Here is a 20,372-nt window from a genome sequence, read left to right on the forward strand (position 1 = left end):
ATAATCTACATGATTATGGAGGACAAAGGTAACAAAAACTATAAAGATTTTTTGGGCCTACATCTTCTTCATCAACATTTTACCAGAGGAGTGATCAACATTAATGTTATGCAGCAGCAGTCTGTCATATCCTTTAGTATGACTCTCCATACAATCATTTGCATAATATTTAGGCCCACTGATATGATTTAATAAAAGACAAACTTCATCAGCTCCACAAAATAATGCAACTAAATAGAAGCCAGCACACAGAGTGGTGTCAGGTGAAACCACACATTCACAGACTGTCCTACCTCCCTGTTGACTTGCAAATCTTTTGTGAGGCTGTCAGGATCTGATTCACTTTCTACAGAGAGAGAGGGAAAAAAAACAAAGCATTAAACCTAAAATACATTCTTCATTTTGTTCTTGTTTTTAAATGTGCGTGTACCATGTTGTGAGGACCAAAAAAACCTTATAAACCACAGGATGTGAGGACATTTTGTGAAAGGGAGGTGATGTTCTCTCACACCTTGAAAGGGATGTTTGAGATTAAGACTATTCTTTTAGGGTTAGGATTTGATTTTGGTTAATGTTAAGGGTTAAGTTTGGGCATTTAGTTGTGAAAGTTAGGGTAAGATGCTGTTGGGTGTGTGTGTGTGTGTCTGTGTGACTGTGTGCGTGTACCTGGTTCTTCTAAAGGCATGTCCACTATGATCTGGTCACTCCATCGTCCTCTGAGACCATTGGTGCAAATCGCCACCACCTGAACCACATAGCTGCTGTTGGCCAGCAGGCTGGAAATGATGGCTCCCTATAAAATCAAACAGGACAGTTTCAATTAGTTTCTCTGAAAAACAACTGTCAGGAGAGCTCACACACTCTGTCAACTCATGTTACACATTTTTTCCAATTGAGCTGATATGGATCTGGCTGTTATTGAATCCTAAGACTTACTGTATATTCCGGCAGACTGCAGAAGTAGCTAGCACTGAGAATAGCAGTGGGAGTTTCAACTTTCACTACAAATTAACAAATCATATAACAGTTTGTGTAGTTTTACATATTGGCATACATGTTACTGATTTTTTTGGAATTATAAAATTTAGTTAATACTGTGCAGATATCACAGGCCCCATGAAATGAAAATGCATGTTGCCAGATTTATTCCTGTGTCTGTGCAATCAATGCTCATTTATAATTACCATTTGCCAGATAAATGTCAGAACAACATCATAGTATTTGTGACGTGTAAATTATCCTACACTTTTAACTTGAAATTATTTTGCATCCAGAGACAATGCAAAAAAAAACACTCTATCCAATTCATTAGTTTAATATGCAGACGTACTGTAGGCATAGGAACAGTGAGCAGGAGCTTTTTGCAAGTTAATGCTTTTAATTGTCTTTTGCTGAAATGTAGAGAAATGCGTTTGTACCACATCCTGGTCCCCATCCGTCCTGTACTCCTGCTTGCTCTGGTCTCGGCCCTGCAGCCTCTGGTAGGTTACAGTATACCAGTCAATGGTTGTGTCATAAACTACACGGGGACGCTCCCATGTCACCACGATGGTGGTGTCATTCTGTGCGTCCGCCTGAACGTTCTCAGGCTCAGAGCTGCAGGCTGGAGACAGTGGAAAGACATAAAGATTAGTTAGAAAATGAATGAATTTGAAACGGACAAAAAAAGACCTTTCCCTGAATATCTAAATACTTTATTTCAATTTCAAAAAGAGAAGCAAAATAAATTGCCTGCTCTGAGAGCAGCAGGGACGAACTACAAAGTCGAGCTCCCTGGCAACCCACTTCACTTGAGGGTTGACTTCATGAAGCTGGAGATCAACATGAATTAAATCTTTTGATGAACATGGCGAGGCTGACCTTAGATGACAATGTGACAGCTGCAGATGAAAAGGGATGTCCACGATTTCAATTAATAGAGAAAATAAGACTTTGGGGTTGGGGAAAATATTTATCTTTGAATTTTGGAATCATTAGGTATCCTTGAAATAAAAAAATCATTTAATAGCAATGTGAACAGCAGACTTAACACATTTACAAGGATTTAAAAACCTAAAAGTGGAAATAAACAAATATTGGGTGTGTGATGACATACTGGGTGTAAGCACTTCTTCCACTCCAGTGTATGAGGCAAACACCTGACCAATGAACTGCTGCTGGTGCTGTTCCCTGAAGTTGTTTTGAAGATAATCTGTCAGCATCACATATCCAGCCTGCTCCATGGTCATCACCTCACAAAACATCTCCAGCTGGAGAGAAAAAGCAACAGACAGAAAGAGACAAGACAGAGACACCAGCGTCAAGAGGAAGTAATGGCAATCTTGTGTGTGAGTTTAAGAGGTTTGCGTTGGTGCCAGGCAGAGTCAGAGAGACAACCCGGTTCTATTTTTGGTTAGCTCTAATGTGCTTCTGCCATGCGTTACTTTCCCAGTTTTGGTCATGCATGCAGAGACACGCACAGAAACACACACGAACATACACATACAAAACACACACAACCATGACCTCATTCACTCTCGAATATTCTGCTGCTTAACAGATTATTATCAAACAGATGACTTCATCTGTGGTTGCTTCAATGTCTTTAACCTGAAATCAAACTGCAGTGATGCTAGACTGTCAGCCTGTGATGTTAAAGCATGACAGCTGTTTTTTGTTTGTTTTTTTTAAATCTGATTATACCACTGCAAAAACCCTATTTTGGAATTTCACATTTTGACAAGAACAACTGCAGGCAACAGTGAGAGACATTTTTTTAAAAGTGAATGCTAAAGTGAGTGACGACTTCTACGTGAGCGAGTACAGAAAAACAACATATGACAACACATTTCTCTCATTTCTTCAAAGCTCTACATGAGTGTGACACAGGCCTGCAGGCTTTCATGAGGCATGATGAGCCATTCATTCAGTAGCAGCTTCCACAGATTTTAAAAGACAATTCTCAATGACTGAGATTTAATTAATGTCAAATGTACTCCTATTTATTCACTACAGTGAGTGCTAAGATGTTAAAAAACAAACAGGTGCGTGTGAAAGAGACAAAACCTACTGACCTGTGTTTCCGAAATGGCCACAGTTTGTTTAAATACAATCCACTCCACTATTTCAGAGCAGGGAGGAGCAGTCAGAGAACCATTGTAGATGTAATATTTATCTGTGTTGTTAGGCAGCAAGGATCGCAAGGTGAAAGCTTCCAATGAGCCACTCTTACCTAAAAAAAGACCCCACAAAAGCAAAATGCCATAACCAATAACTAGCAGCCTTGAAAAAAGAATTTTCAAAATGAAGGGCAAAATTTAGCTTCTTTTTCATTTGCTGTTGTTATGCTTAAGCAACATCCAAAAGGAGTTCATTCTCCCTCGAATTTTCGCCAGACAAAGTGCATTCAACATTCGCAGACACAATTTTATCATTGCTTTAGTGACTGAATAGCAACTCTAGCACTCTCAAGGTAACTTCCAAAAGCCATGTCTAGCACCAGACGTCAGGCACACTCTATCAAATCTGTGAGTAACACTTTTCTTTAATTCATACTTGTCGTTTTTTGCATCAACAGCTGGATAACATGAACAGGACATAGAAATACATTGTCCCCAAACGCTAAGATAATGTAAGCATACCCTTGTAATTTTAGCAGACAAAAGGATCATTTATGACCTACCAAACCTGCTGACAGTATTGATGGCATCAATAACAGGATTAAATTTTTCATTGTCATCCAGGCTGACCTGTGGATGAGAACATGAACATTCTGCTGTGGAACTTATTAACATATATCACTTCAAGAAACAACAGACTGACAGACTCGAACACTAAGTCACTAACCAACTTGTCCACTGACCTCAAAGAGCACAACCAAGACCGAGACCCTCCCTCCTTCCTTAACAGTATCATCCAGGTTCTGAAACTCATCTGCATCGTAACAGTAGATCTGCATCTGTATGAGAAACAAGTAGGTTAGCTGAGCTGAGGTTTTGCCAGTATGATGCTTACGAGTGCTGATGCATGGACAAACAAACACTGCCTTTACCTCCAGAGGGTATTTCATGCCATTCAGACTGTGCTCAGACCCATCTGATGTTGCATTGCAGCGGCCCCAGTGGAATGTGATTCTACTGACACGAAATCTGGAGCTTAGCCCTCCTCCACTCACAAAGAACTCCCCTTCCACTTCAATGGCAACTAAAAACACACACACAAATACATTACACTTAAATTTCATGTTGAAACAAACTGTGATAGGATAGTTGCTTTTGTTTTCCCCTCAAATTATCAGGGGGGAGTGGAATTAGAGTAACTGTGAAAATGTGGATGGCAAAGAAAATGTTGTTTTCGGAGAAGAAGGAGACGACGCGTAATACAAACAGAGTTAAAACAACATTTTTAGCATTGTAATGTCTGTAGCTATGGTATAAAGGATTTTGCCAAGTGACTCTGGTGAGCAGGTTGTGAGCAGCCAGCTCCACTACAGCTGAACATGTTCAAACCCTCTGGCCTCTAAACAACTGGCAGACTTTGAAACACTGCTGCAGTGATGTAACAGACACAAAAGCCATGTTTGTCTTTCCTTAAAGGTGGAAATGATGAGAGAGACTGGCTGCTGCTGAGGTAAATGTGGACAAATTGTGGTCATCATGACTGACATCTGATCAGGCTCCTTTATCTTTGTCATCTTCAGCATTGATGTTGGATTTGAATAGACTGTGCATGCTGAGCAGTATGAATGTGAATTTTACAGCGTGTCAGTTTAAAAAAATAAAAGGAATGTCAAGTGTAAAGAGACAGAGCAGATCAATTATTATTTCTCTCGTTGTGTTGTAATGACACATACACACACAGTAATATTATGAAGATGGTGGTGATATCTTTCACCTCTTTCAGGCATCTCTTTCTACATTCACACAGTATCTCTATAAATAAATATATACATTCATTTCAACCTCTTGCTCTTCTGTTGCTCAGTTTCATCTCATATGCCTCTTGACATTGATCTTCCTTCCCTCTCCACATGATCTCTCTGTGCTGCCACCCAACTCCACACTTCTACTATCCTTGCTGCTTCTCTTCTTCATTACTCTACAGGTTGTGACTTATTTTTACTTGTTATCTAAAAAGTTAAGCTTCTTTTTACATTTGGGGATTAAGATGTCATGTATTACAGCAAAAGGATTATGTCAGGGGCTGTAAAAAACAAACAAAAAAACTACTTTCAATAGTAACACAGCTTGTAATTACATTTAAGAAATTATGGTTTTAATGGTAAATAAAGACTGTGGTTGTTTTCAGTGTGGAAACATGAAACTACCTTTCCAAGCTTGGACTGTTAAGACTTACTTCTCAAAATGCAAAAGCCTAGGCACTGCAAAAAAGATACAGTAAAGAGACATCAACATACCAGTCTTCCCATTATTGTGGATGGTGCTGGACTCCGCTGTCAGTCTGTCCCAGCCCTCTAGTTGCAGGTTTTGGTACTGCAGCCTAACCTGGGTGAAGGTCTCATCAATGTCCACAGGAGACTGTCTGCCACTGTTACAGGCCGGGTACTTCTGAGCCCAGTTGTGCTGGTTCAGGGTGCCTGCACATGAGAGGATGAATAAAGAGAGTCACTCGAAAACCTGGAAGTTCAGCTGTGCTCTGCAGTTTTTTGACAAAAACCAAAGGCTGAGTAGAACAACAATAAAATACTTCACATAGCACCTTTAATGTGCCTTTGTAATAGATGTACTGTAAGTAAATGTAAACCAATGTACGGATGTTTACAAAGAATATATTGGCTGTTAAATGGATTCAACTCTATTGATTGCAGATGGTCAAATTGTAGGTCAAACATGGCTGCTGGCCTCAGGTCATACTTTATCCTATCGCTTTGTGTGTGTGTGTTCCTGTATGCGCATCACTGTGAGGAACACAAAACATATATAAGCCACAAGGAGTGAGGACATTTTGGGATTATTGTCTGGTCCTCACAACTTTAAAGGGCTTTTTGGTGGTTAACAACTGGTTTTAGGGTTAAGGTTAAGGGTAAGGTTTACGATTAGGGATAATGATTTATTTAGGCAGGGCACACGGTTGTTAGCACTCTTGCCTCTGCAGTAAGAACCCCCAGGTTCGAGCCCCGGTTGGAAGAAGGGCCTTCCTTCTGGAGTTTGCATGTTTTCCCCATGTGTACATGTGTTTTCTCCGGGTTCTCTGGCTTCCTCCGACAGTGCAAAAACATGCAATATGGGAATATGGGAATATGTGAATGGGAGAGTGAATGGTTGTTTGGGTCTACATGTGGCCCCTGCGCCTATGTCAGCTGAGATTGGCACAGCACCCCCCGTGACCCTCCTGTGGAGGATAAAGCGGTAGAAGATGGATGAATTGATTGATTTATTTAGGCTGTCCAACTGAATAGAATTAAATGCAGTGTCCTAAGAAGAATAACTGTGCAAACCTGTGTGTGTTTCTGTGTGTGTGTGATAGAGAGAGAGAGGGAGAAGACTGTATCTTTCACATGAATAATGTAAATAAACAGTATTTTGCAGTCAGACATGCAACACAATAAGTCCAATTAAAGTGACATTTTTCTGTTTCTACCTCCAGTTGACAAGTGTTGTGCCAAATCACCAGCTCTGTGACTGGATCCATTATTCATGAGTTGATGTTCAAGTTGATGTTTAGAAAGAAATGCATGTGTACAAATACATGTAATTCACAATGTATACAGTAATCACATGTTTCAATTTGTTACATCTTTGTATTTGCATACACTTGTTACCTCGCCTGTGTAAAATACTCATTTACAATTGAAAGTGACATGTACACTGTGCACTGAACTACTATTTCCAGTCATGTGCAAACAGGAATAGTTCCCGCCTTTGCATGAGTTGATGAGTTAATTCATTGTGCAGCCATTCATCTGCTCTCTCCTTCAGGCACATACAGCAGTGTTTCACAGTGTAAACTGACTTTACTACACTTACTCTGCTGACTAATGTTCTTTTAGAGTAGAGTTACAGGACATGGTGCTGGACAACTGAAATGCTTTTAAAAAAAGAGTTTGATTATGACACGTTACTCAATATAATTTGGTGTCGTGTTCAATTTACGTACTTGTTATTATGCATGTGTGTGTGTGCTTTACAGTAAAACAATGAAGACAATGGGTCTAATGAGGTCAGAGCAGATGGTTTAACTGTAACTGGTCACACATGATTGAACAGATATCAGCTGTATAGTTTGGGTTGTGTGTGTTCACACAATCATCTTAGTGATTCACTTTAAAGGGTCTATTCACCTAAACCCCAACAGCTATACCTAAAGGTACCTTAGATGTTTCTCTCACTCCCACTCTCTCTGCATCGGAGTGTTAAAACCATTAAAGACAAACTTGCACAGGTTGCATGATATTTAAAATGTATTATCTGAAATCAGAAAACACATGATGACTAATGACAATAAATACAATGTATATTTATATGTGCTGCAACACGAGAATGCAATATATTATGTTATTTATATTACAGAAGACACCAAATGACCTCTGTGTATGAGGTGTCAATTTAATTAATTTCATGTAAAAAAGACTTCATCTCTGCAGCAGCATAAGGAGCAGTTAAATTGTGTAATATTATAGATCAGTAAAAATAAGTCTATAGTGAATAGTCACCAGCAATTAACTGAGCATCCACATAAATACTAATGATTTATATATTATTATCAGAGACAGTCTAAAGACAGCTGGCCACTGGGTCCAGTTGCCAGCGATGCTTCTTTAAGTTGATTTTGGGAATGTTGGAGAATAAAAATAGAACTCTCCGGGGTTGGTGATGCAGGCAGAAGTACAATATGTCCTGGCTTCCTCTGAGATGAGGTCACTCGTTTTCGTTTTATTGTTAAAATGTTTTAACATAACATATGCATGCTTGTTTGTGGTGCAAAACGTGTTCGTTTTGTGATGCTGGCTCTCTCCCAGGACAACTATACTCCGGGGAGAGATCTCCGAACCGGAGACTCGTTAAATGATTTGTCAGTGTTGCATCCACTCTACTACTGGTGTCTATGTCGAAAAATCCAAACTATCCCTTTAAATTGATGCCGCTGCTCTTTTCACCACATCTTAAGACAGCTCAGTGAAAATGTCCTGCACTGCTGGGTGAGCTAACTTCAGGAAACTTGCAGCATTATTAAAATAAATAATATAGGACTTTTTGTGTCTGCTCTTGTCTGCATCACTACCAGCAAAAATAGCTGAATATGAATCAAATATTAAAAAGCAAAAATGTCTCTTGTTCTATGCTGAACCCACACTGGTGCTTCTGTATATGCATTACTGGGTGGCTGATAGGATTAAACAAAAAGCACTTGAATAGTTTAACCTCTTTCCATACATAAAAAAACACACAAAAAAAGATCAATTTAAAAAAATGGCATAGTAACAATATGCACAGCAGGTAACAATTAATTATTTTAATTTTTCTAAAGAAGAAAGAATTTACCGCTATTCCATTGTTAATTACTAACTGAAAGTCGAGAAAACTATGAGACTCTAATAAGAGAAATCCTGGCAGTGATAATAAGAATGGTAGCAGAGTACAGATTGATATAATGCTAGCTTAGTGGGTTGTTTTATGACACAAAGCAGGGTTGTGGTGGAAGTGAATCTTTTAGAGATTTTAGTGGGAAAATAATCTTGGCTTGATTTTATTTTGAAAAAACATTACAATGGAATTGACAAATAATGCAACATGCAGCACATCTGCTGTGGATCATTTTAAAATTACAGTGCAGCTACAATAGGCACTTCTTAAGGTTGTGAGCAGACAGAACATATCAACCTATTCCTCAATATTCAATGACTTGATTTCTTCAGAAGAGCAGCTGTTCATGTCACAACTGGTGCCATGTGATTCACTTAGCAATAAAACAATCAAAAAATATATCAGAGCACAGAACTAAAAAATTCTCTCTTTTAATATTATAATCCAGAATCAATGTCTCTGAATGCACAACTGGGTTACAAGTGCACATACACACACACATCTTCTTAAGAAAACTGCACTGACTTCCATTCATTTGGACAGCCTAAAGAAAGCATTATCCCGAACATTAATCATAACCAGTTAACGCCTAACAGCTAAACTTAACCAGTTCCTCAGACATTAGGTTCTGTCTCATGAGGACCCGGTTTTGTATGAGGACGACTGGTTCTCATGGACACACACAGTGAGACAGGCAGTGAGAGAAAGAGAGACTGACTGTCATAATGGAGTAAATCTGAAGCTGATACAATCTAAGCTATAAATGAATCTATTAAGTATGGCAGACAAAGGAACACACACACACACACTCTCATCAGTCATTCACGGTGAGATCTACTATATGGTAATGACGTCCTGACAGCAGACACCATATCTGAGGATCAGACCTGTCAGAATATTTGAAGGAAAGGAAAAAATCTTAAGATTTGCATCACAGTCTCTCTATGGTCTGGATGTGATCTCTGAAGGCTCCGACTAGACGTGTGAACATGAAACAGGCAAAAAACATGAGTTTCTGCTGCTGTTTTAGTTTTATAGTAAATGGTAAACAGGCTTTATACTATCATTTATTTATTCAACTTACCCAGAGAAAAGAAACATGCTTCTTCAGCTTTAGTTTACCTTATCTAAAGAGATTAGAGGTAGACTGATTAACCCAGCAGGTGTTTAAAATTCTTTTAAAAAAATGTGCATCTGCCAATTATTATCTAATCAGCTGATTATGACTTATTTATTTATGTTTACAATGCTGCAAACAGCTACACAGATTGAACAACAACTAGAGCAGAAGACCAGGCATCTCGTCATATTTGGTGACTAAGAGAGCAGTTTAGAACATTGTGGGTGGTGAACACACACGCATGTACACAGAGGACATCAAACATCAAACATGAGATGAGGCAGGGGCGGGGCACAATGGAGCAGCAAGCTGACAGAGACACACAAATAACTGGAATAAAGCTTCCATGGCATCTGCCTGGCACAGTATTCAATTCTGTACAACAGTGTTCAGACACTTAATCCCTCTAATTAGTAATATGATAACAAAAAGTCAGGGGGAGAAATATTATTCAGATCAAAGGCTCTGAAAAGATATACACTGTTAAATAAAACAGCAATATGTCATCAAAAATGTGTACTTGGGATGAAGCCGATCTGAAATTCTTTAGTTAGTATTATATGACATAATTCCAAATCATATAAGAAAAAAAATGTGTCTTCATCATTTTCAAAGTCAGTTAGGAATCAGCAGTGCCAACAAGTCAAATTATCTGGCCACCATGTGGTGGAAGTGCAAATCAAAGCAACAAATGTCTACTTTAATGCTTGAGGAAGAAAACAACCTTTCAGTCACACAGTAGGAGCTGTAATTACCTTTTGCCAAGTGGAAAAAAAATAGCATTTTGTTGTTTTGGCCCTTGACATGTGTATTTCCACAGGTAAATGGAACTGAGTGGACAATAATATGTCAAACATAGCTCTCCTGAGTGAAATCAACCTTTCAGCCAAAGAAAAGCCCTCTTTTTGGTAGAAAGTGGGCTCAAATCTGTCAAATACAACCCTCACTGATAGAGCCCATCCCGTCACAAAGAGAAAATTGTATTCTTTTGGCAAATGAAAACTGCACTTTGTGTATACATATTTCAACAGGTAAAAAAAACCCTGCCAAATTCAATTAACATGAATGAAATCAAGTCATGTGGAGACAGAAGCAATCTTTCAGCCAAATGGCAGGGGATGTAATAATATTTTGGCACGAAAAATTTGCATTTTTTTAATTGCCATTTAAAGATATTTCAACATGCAAAAGGGACTGAATTGGTTACAACACAGCAGGAGGTCAAAAAATGAAGAGGCAACATGAATGTGAAGTTTTTTCAAGTTATATAACTGTTAATAACTTAGAATACCATGAAAACCCTTTGGGCACAACCAATGGGAATAAGGGAATATTCGTTAATATCACCTTCCCTTCATTTTTCTCAGTGTATACATTCAAATGACTGTTAACTGTTCACACCCACACAATGACCCAAATTTGCATCGCCAGGGTGAGCATGAATTTAACATGAAGATTTATTCTGGGGTTTGGGAGGAGACAGAGCCATCATCACACAGTCTCATGTTATCCATAAATATCGGCCTAATCCTGATGACTGTGCAGGGAGGATGAGCTGTCTGTGCTAACGCTGAGGACATACATCTTTTCTATCGCACCACTTAATCAAGAGTGTGATCTGGTTTTCAATGTCGACATATAAACAACAAACCCACTTTTCTTTCCAGTCACATAATGAAGGAAAAATCTGAATGTAAATGGTTTTACGGCATAATTGAACAAATTAATGTGCAGACATACACATTTTTAAAATTTGTACCAGACAGACAGATTTAGTGTTTTGCTGTCTTTATTCAGAAAATATTATTTGATTACACATATACACTCTCACACACACACACACACACACACACCCAACAGATGGGGACCTGAGGGGAGTCCTCCAGGCAGAAGACCCCCCAAGACAACGCAGAGAGGAATAACGAAAATAGCATGGAAGAGGGGTAAGATATTGTACAATTTTAGACACTTCAATACCACCAAGATTTAGAGGAATTAAAGCTCAGAATAAAGGAAAAGCTGACATCATTAATTTAAAAAAGAAATATGCAAAGTGACCTCTTTAGCCAGTTATCTTCTGTTCCCATTACCCACATTCCTGTGATAAGTGCCACCACGAGGAGTCATGAAGTAGTGACACTAGTGAGTCAAACTGTGGGGAAATCTGTTAGAGCACCATATCTTTTAAATAAAAATAACAATATTAGACACCGACGCATCAATAAGGGTATGATTTTCAAATCTTTAAATGTTACTTTGTCAATGTGCCATTCGTGCAGCCTTTACATGTAACACTACTGATGTGTATGATAAGTAGATGGTTTGGTTTGAGGCCATAGTGTACATATAGGTTACTGGGTTTAAGTCTGTTTTTAAGAAAAGCACAATGAAAAAACCTCTATTGTGATTCTGATCTAACCTACTTTTACACTCTCCTCCCCTGCCTCTATCATCTTTTCAGTACAGCTCTCCTCTCCTTCTTTTCTGTCACTTACCCTCTCACTCTCCTGCCCCCCTTTTTCTTTTATTTGCCTTTATTTTCCTTTTGTGCCCCCCTACTTCTGACCCAACTAAAGAGCTGTGCACAGTGCCTCACAATGAAGTGTGTTTCTTTCAAATGTTAATGCTTTTACTCATGGCTCAGTGCACAGCACAAGGCACGTAACAGAGCTGGTCAGAAAAACAAGATTGTGAACACACGCACGCACACACATACACAACGGAAAGGCTAAAGTTACAGTGAATCTTAATGAACTGCTATCAAGAAGTCTTCAGCTGTGAAGACGAACTCCACAAAAATGAAATTAAGAAAAACAGCATATTCAAAGAGACGGGAACAAACTGAGTGAGCTCCACTTCTAAAAGAGAAAGGCTAATCATTCAGGAACATTTCTGTGTAGCACACACACAAAATGATCTATTACATTTGAACAAGTGTAGGTGTGTTTGTTCTTGTTATCTCTTTAGGCCCTTATCTGGCATAAACACTGACCTTGCTAGGACCAGTAGTAGATAAATGGTCCTAATGAGGCAGAACCTCATTTCTGAGGATTTACCTGTGGTAAGGTTAAGGTTAGGCACGAACTGGTTATGGTTAAGGTAAAGGTTAAGGGATAAGGCAAGTGTTCTACGAAGAATAGCTGTGCAAACCTGAGTGTGTGTGTCTTAAGACTGGATTGAAAAGATTTGGGAAAGAAAACTGCTTGTCAAAAATACATCCATTGAAATCCATGCTGCTATGCCAAATATGAGTCACATAAACACAATCGCATGGCTGCACTTGAATGAACCTGAAAGTCACTGGATTTATAGTGCTCATTTAAACATGGAAATGCTTCAGATTTAATGCCAAATTAATTTTAACTGGATGTCCAGACCGATGACAAGCATTAAATGATTTATATATTTCTTTTTCATCTCTTTTATTACCATGACAATATTTCATATTTCAGCCAAATTAAAACAAATTCTGGTTTATAAAAACAAAATCAGAGTAAGCAAAGTGGGTCCAATTATCACACACACTTACAGCGCGAGTTTCTCGAGAGCAGCAGTTAATGGTCTCTCCGCTCATCCTGTCACAACAACCTTTACATCATATACGTATATTTTAGAAAAACTAATTCAAGGAATAATGACAAAAAAAATTATTCAAGCCCTTAGGTCAATGAAACAATAAAAATATATGGCTCTATCTTACATGTGGCGCAAAACACGCGCACAGTGCAGTGCAAATGTCACCGCTAGATTCCAACCAATGCAGTTGTCATTTTCACATAGGAAGCAAATACACTTGCGCTCATCAGTGTGCACATGGCTGTGTTGGTCTTAAAATGAGGTGTGGTCAGATGAATTGTTGGTGATTTGCTGTCTTGAGGCAGCAGAAAGCCACTGCACAACAAAAACCTGGTCCAAAGTCAATGGTGCAGTGTTTTCATTCTAATTTAAACAGCGCATTAGATGCACCTCCATAGGTGGGTTAGCAATACACTCACACTGCTTGCTAAACACACAGGGATGCCCTTCTGTGTTCCTCCTCCACCTTCACCCTTTCATCATCAGTTACTGTATATGCTGAATGAATGTTGCAATTCTTTATTCCAGTTCTATACCTGTGCATAAAAGGGCACAGTTACATTCTTAAGACCTCAGTGGTGCAGATACAGGACACATATTTTCTGCTGGGGTTCTGTCTTTTCTTCAACTCCATTAGTAAACTGTTTAAACCAGGGGTCTCAAACTCAAATGACCTGTGGGCCACTGAGTGTCTCGCCTGGTCAGTCGGGGGCCAGTCAAGTAAAAAAACTGCCAACTTTTTTTGGGAAAAGCAACAGTCGTGGTGGACAATATGAGCTCTAAATGATATATCAATATGCCTTATTGATTCCTTTTTTATATGTACTCCATTGCTTCGTGTTAGCTTTTCTGTCTTTACACTTATTCCTTATTCTGTACATCACTTTGGTCCACTGTGTTTATTTTGAAGTGCTTTACAAATAAAGTTGGATTGGATTGGATCATTTCAAAATAAAAGTGCCTATTTTAATATGCAACAATATTAACAATGAAAAAAAACATATTTATGATGCAAAATTAACTCGTTCCAACTTGATTTTGTTTGGAGGGCCACATGTTTTGAGACCACTGGTTTAAACATTGTCTTGAATGTAACACTGCAATTATTTGGTTTAGGGATGTAAATGGTGTGTCCTCCATTTGCCTGTAGTGTATAAGATCATGTGACTCAAATGATACATGTCTATTATCACAGCAACCCATTTGGGTGCAGGTTAATAATTCTAATAGCTCTGTGTTCCGCCAAATGACCTGTTGAGCTGGATCACTCATCCTGATTCTGTCTGACCACTAAGAAGCTAATCTCCCTCCCTGTGGGACCATTACCCTCTCTCCGTTTCTGCTGGAGCACAGCTTAGCACAGCAGGGGCTTTGTGCTCTGTTTGCTCGTGTCATCTGACCATATGCTCTGAGGCAGATCAAGGCCGTCCTGGGGGAGATGTTACTAAATCATTTCCTCAGTTCATGTGATGATCAGAGTGTTGAGGCTGACATCTGATGGAGCTGTCTGTTTTATGAAGTAGTACGACGCTTCCTGTACCTGTTTGGTGGTCATATCAAATGAGTCTTTAATGAACATTCTGTTTGTTTGGTGTGTGTCACATATTCATGCTTGGGTTTTTATGTTTATGACAACATATCATCACCAATAATGTACAGACTAGTATGTTCTGCATTACTCCTTTCACTTTTTGTTTAAAATTCATGATGTTTACATGACTGAACAAATTGTACTAAATCCAATTTGTCAAATGTCTATGTACAATTGTTTGAATGTTTGAAAAACATGGTGAAATCCAGACGAGTTCATTTCCAACATGACTGAATCTGACATGTCCACAAATATCATTTCAAAATACTTTCTGCTTTCTGCCAGGGGTCCACTCTTTTGGCTACAGCTGTGTTTCCAAAAATGTTACACAGAGGCTCACAATTGAAAAATTTACAAAATATCACATCCTAATTTGATGACCAAATGTGTCCCACCATTTTTGCTGCCATGATATTGTACTTATATTTAATAGATAGACCAACAATTTTATTTGGCAACCAAAAGAAACTCTCCTGTGACCCATCTGCACCAGAGAACACCACAGCCAACAGCAGCTGATTTCAACACACGCTGATAAAAGAAAACAACTCAACAGTAATATTCACAGTCTGGTCGAGCTCATTGTCTTTGTTGTGAAAACTTCAGTCTGACATATCACACAAAACAAGGTTCTCCATTTTCTTAGTTACCAACGTGACAAGTCCTGCCCCTCTGATTGGGTGTCTAAAAAGAAGCTAGTGATCAAACCAATAGCTGTCTGTTACATTCTGAGATGAAGTGCTGAGAGCATCTACACCAGATGGCACATCACTCTGTCATATTTGTTGCAAAGAGCTTATGACCACTCACATGGCATTAGTCTTATTACTGTGTATATTTTACCATTACTGGTGTGTACAGACCTGTGTATGACCAGTCCACATCCTCAGGGAGTTTCTTCAGGCCTCGGACCAGCGGCTCTGCTGCCAAAACTACAGGAGACAGAGAAATACACACAGATTTAGTGTCATTTAAGCAATTTCAATAAAACACAAAATTCCCTGAAAGCATGACCAGAACATGAGCAGTTTTAGCACTTTAGACAATATACACAATTTCACAGGACCACTTGTTATGCTACCCCCTCCCGTAAACCTCAGCCACTGGTACAACCCATGTGGCTGATCAGTAAAGACAGAGCAGGACTCACCCACTCTGCTTTTACAAATTACAATATTTAAAAAAAAAAAAAAAACAATCATCATAAAGGCAAACGATCATGAATGAATGAGAAGTGAATAAAACAACAATCTTCTTTTTTTGATCCTTTGCTGCACACAGACTTTTCCACTCACGAAGATGAAAGTGCTGTGTTGAGTCAAATTTAGGTCAGAAACAACTATCATCCTATCCACAACATTAAGTCTGTCCATGCAGCACAGATGAGCTCAGCTGAGTAAATAGCTCCCCACATAGAACATACTGTACAATATAATAGCTTTAACACAACCACATGCGACAGAGCCACTGCAGACATATAAATGCCTTAAAAAAGCTCACTGTGTCATCTGTAAAATCCTCTGCATGCATGAATATTCAGCAAACCCTGACACAGATGGAGCCACAAGGAATCTAAATGTTGTAGCTCACACTTGTTTAATTTCGGCTGCTACTGCAATCCCACAAAAATGTTTCCACCAGTGATGCATACCGTAAAATGTGAAAAGAAAATTCTTTCTTTTTCTGTATAGACTATGAATGTTTCTATACCTTTAGGTGAGCCCAAAACATAGTGGGAAAGTTGATTAATGACCCTAGACAAAAAAGATCAATCAAGTACTTAATACATAGATCAAAAGGGGAAATGTATGGGAAAGGTTCTTCCCCTGAAATTCCCCATATATAATACAGGAAGCATGATCACAGTGTTGTATTGTGCCATACAATACATTGTAAAGCAAAGAAAGACATACCTCAATATCTGTATAATATACTGTATGGGGAACATGTAAAGAAAGAAAAGATGGAGGGGGAAGAAAGGAGGTGAGAAGCTCCAGCCTCATTCACACCGCCTCGCTAGAAATCCCGTGTGATGATTACATTCATGTTCCCACAAAAGAGGAGAGACTGATGAGAGAAATGAATGAAAGCGGGGAAAAGGGGGAAAGAGTGACGAATGGAGTTGACTGTGGGATTGTAGCATCAATAATGGCTTCATTAACATCACACTGTGAGGGTTTTTAATCTAATTTACCCTTGACAACTCGGTGCAACACACACACACACACACACACACTGGTGCACACACATGGTTGCACACACAAACCGGATAATTGGTAGTTTTTATGTTATATTTGGGAGTTTATTAGAGAACAGCGTCCATTAACAATGGAAAGGTGCAGAATTGTCCTTTGTATAACGTTTGGCACAAGACTGAAAAGTTTTACAATGGAAATTGACTTTGAATTGAATTTTGTTCAATGCACGAAAACCACAGAACGGAAATGGATTAAGAGTTGATGTGATGATTTCATTGTCACTATGGCCACACACGATACATGTCACCTGTCTGTCTTTGCTGCTGTACAGTCTTCATCTGTCCTCTAACTGTATCCCTCCAGAGTCCACAAAGAGTAACTTATCTCTTCCCAGGATTTACCCTGCCGCTAGCCCAAGATCAGCCATCTGCAACCCTCAAATGATAAGTGGTTTAGAAGATGGATGCATAATAACCACACAGGTCAGATCATGAAGATCTAAAATCAAGCATGCGACTTCATGTGTTTACAGTAACCTTGGTCATGAACCAGGTTCAGGTCTTGCCCGTGACCTTTGAGTCACCTCTTTCCTCTTCATTTCTGATAATCTCTCTACTGTTCACAATATAAACTTTCTGAAAGCAGCAGTACTGAATGGGTTATCTCACATTAACAGATACATAAAAAGATTTAAAAAAAAGAAAGAAAAAAAATTGGTAATGGAGTTCAACAAAAGCATTGATGGGTTGTGGAGAGAGGTGGAGAGTTGCATAGCTCTCAGTCACAGAAAAATGAGTCTGGACTGCACAGGTCAACAGCTAGCAGCAAAACAGACACCGGTGAGCAACTTTAAGAGCACAGTGGATAGAGTTGGACCTTCATTGCTGCAAGCTGATCATGCATGAAGCTCACAGCAGAATCACGGTTTTATTCCACCCATCTGGACTCTATCTGCTCCACCAGATTTCCCAGAAGGCAGCAGAGACCTGACATTCAAGGTTTACTGTTGGTGACTGCTGCAGGAATGGGATGGTGGAATATGGATGGTATCATACTGGAAAGGTCAAAGTACACGTCCACACACCTACTCAATTCTCCAATGTGTAAATAAAGTGCAGCACAAAACTGTTATGAATCTATAATAAAAATATGATTCGGCTTAATCTAAACTCTGCACCACGTTTAGTCCATGGCTGTCACTGTAAATAATGAAGCTGGATTTAATGCCAACTGAGAATGTGTGTCTGCCACACACCTGATACCAGTGTTTCCCACAGAATTAATTAAATCTATGGCAGTGGTGGAGATGTATGCACATGCACACAGCTCACTCTCACACACATAAAAATCCACAGAATAGTAAAAGAGTAGTTCTTGCATTGGAGACACAGCTGCAGCTGAAACTGTGCACTCAAAAGCATGAGACAGTATTATGAGTGCACGACCAAGTATGATGCAAATAGTGCTGCACGCAGGTCTGCATTACAGTGTTGTTTGCATCATACTTGCAAATAGCACTGCAATGAGCACTGCAGTTAGCACTGCACACAGGTTTTGGAGAAATTGAGTAAAAATACTCAGTGAAAATAAGGTTTTAGTTAGCTTTTAATTAAAAATGAAGAAAAATATGTGGTGGGGCATAACAACATAGAAAATACATGCAAAACACTGTTTGACTATTATACTAAAGTGTCACTGAGCATAATTCACTCACAAACATGTAATATGAAGAATAAGCTAATGCACAACTGAAGATCATTTCCACTCACTTGCCAAACGTCATTAGTACTTGAGCCGTTTTCTAATAAAAGCAATATCTGATCTTATGAGTAATATGTTGCATCTACATAGAAAGTAGTTATTTTAGTGATATGTATATAAACATATAGATATTTGGGAAAGAAAAGGTATATCAATGTTTCCATGTACGGTTGTTATGGCTTTATTAGGAGTTCTGCAAATTTAGATAAACACATTTTTCATGATAATTATCCAGTCAGCCATCACAGCTGCATTGACACAACTTAATTAAAAGAGTGCCAGTGAAACAACAAACAAACAAACAAACAAACACACACACCAAACAGAAGATAGAATAATGGCTTTCAAGTTTATCTGATGAAACACATCACAGCATCAGTGTATGTTAAATGCACATGCTTGGTGTAAAGTATACCAGTATTTAATGTATTTGCCAAGTCTGATTCTATTGCGGTTTGTCACAACCTTTTCCACTCTAGTCAAATTTAGAAACAGAAAACTCCAATGCAGATCTTTTTGAGCAGTGTCAAAATTGAATTATGCATATAAGATATCACAGTCAGGTAAACTTATCTGACCTATGACTCAGTTATCACCTTTTCTCCTCTTACCCTCTGAACAGTTCAGTGTCTCCTCAGATTCTCCTACATTCATCAGTCACGCTTAGATTAATCCAGGAGTGATTTCTGATGATGTACTCAAACTGGTCTAATGGATCTATTTGCCCTTGTTCCTTGCACTACTGCATTTACTGGTTTCTTATGGGTTTAAAATACCTTTCAATCACTTCCACGGACAGGTTATGGACGTTTGATCGTCATAGAGAGTTATGAGGGATAAGCATGTTGTAGCAACAGTAACTACTCATGTTTACGAGTGAATTATTAACACATTTTGGGTGGAAAATGTGTTGGATTTTTGCATTATATACAGCAACAGCCTTAAATAGCTTGTGGCAGTGAAGAAGACTTGCTGAAACCGGGTCTATGTTGTTGCAAAGTGAGCCGGTCCCAGCTAGAAACTGATGAACAGCACCATGCTGGACTACAGGACTCAAAGGGCGGATTTAACCAGCATCCCTGCAACCAGGGAATCATTAATAAGCTGCATTACACAGTCACATGCAGATTTTTTTTTCACTGACGTGAATACTGTGGTTCTATTAAACCCCGCTCTTCATTTCCTTAGGGACAGAAAGCCTGTGTGTTCAAACCACAAGAGGAAAAGTGTTAGCAACGTTCTGTGCATTTCTGTGTCTAGAGGCTGATACTGCCTGTTCTGGGAAAACGAAAGCGTTTGTAATTTGGTTTCTGAGTTAAAAATGTTAATGTTCGGTGCTAAAGCAGGTATTGTAATGTTATTAAACAGTCATACATATGCAAATGAGTGTTGTTCTGTTTTCACAAAAGGATTTAACCTGAGCCAGGCCAGGCAATACAGTGATACAGTCAGCAATTACTTCCTTTCAGGGATAGAACCATACAGCTTTTAATATGTCTTCAGTAGCAGATAAATAAGTATTAAAAAATATTCAAAAATAAAACATTTTCACACATGGCTTATATGAAGGTCACTCACTCAGCAAACATGTGTACCAAAAATCT

At 38.8% G+C, this 20,372-nt stretch overlaps 1 protein-coding gene across 3 annotated transcripts in view; it reads right to left on the minus strand.

Moving 5' to 3' along the window:
* The window catches only part of ptprz1b (protein tyrosine phosphatase receptor type Z1b), a 49,720-nt gene that overhangs the window by 17,468 nt on the left and 11,880 nt on the right, over positions 1–20,372 (minus strand). For all 3 annotated transcript variants that reach the window (XM_044022118.1, XM_044022121.1, XM_044022120.1), the window contains exons 2-11: positions 15,673–15,741; positions 5,396–5,575; positions 4,031–4,182; positions 3,842–3,937; positions 3,662–3,728; positions 3,054–3,211; positions 2,096–2,249; positions 1,419–1,603; positions 667–793; positions 294–346 (exon numbers count right to left, since the gene is read on the minus strand). In XM_044022118.1, the coding sequence (XP_043878053.1) occupies positions 294–346; positions 667–793; positions 1,419–1,603; positions 2,096–2,249; positions 3,054–3,211; positions 3,662–3,728; positions 3,842–3,937; positions 4,031–4,182; positions 5,396–5,575; positions 15,673–15,741 (1,241 nt within the window). The remainder of the gene's footprint in view (positions 1–293; positions 347–666; positions 794–1,418; positions 1,604–2,095; positions 2,250–3,053; positions 3,212–3,661; positions 3,729–3,841; positions 3,938–4,030; positions 4,183–5,395; positions 5,576–15,672; positions 15,742–20,372) is intronic.

Source organism: Solea senegalensis, linkage group LG3 (assembly GCF_019176455.1).
Source record: "Solea senegalensis isolate Sse05_10M linkage group LG3, IFAPA_SoseM_1, whole genome shotgun sequence".
NCBI classification, from domain to species: Eukaryota; Metazoa; Chordata; class Actinopteri; order Pleuronectiformes; family Soleidae; genus Solea; species Solea senegalensis.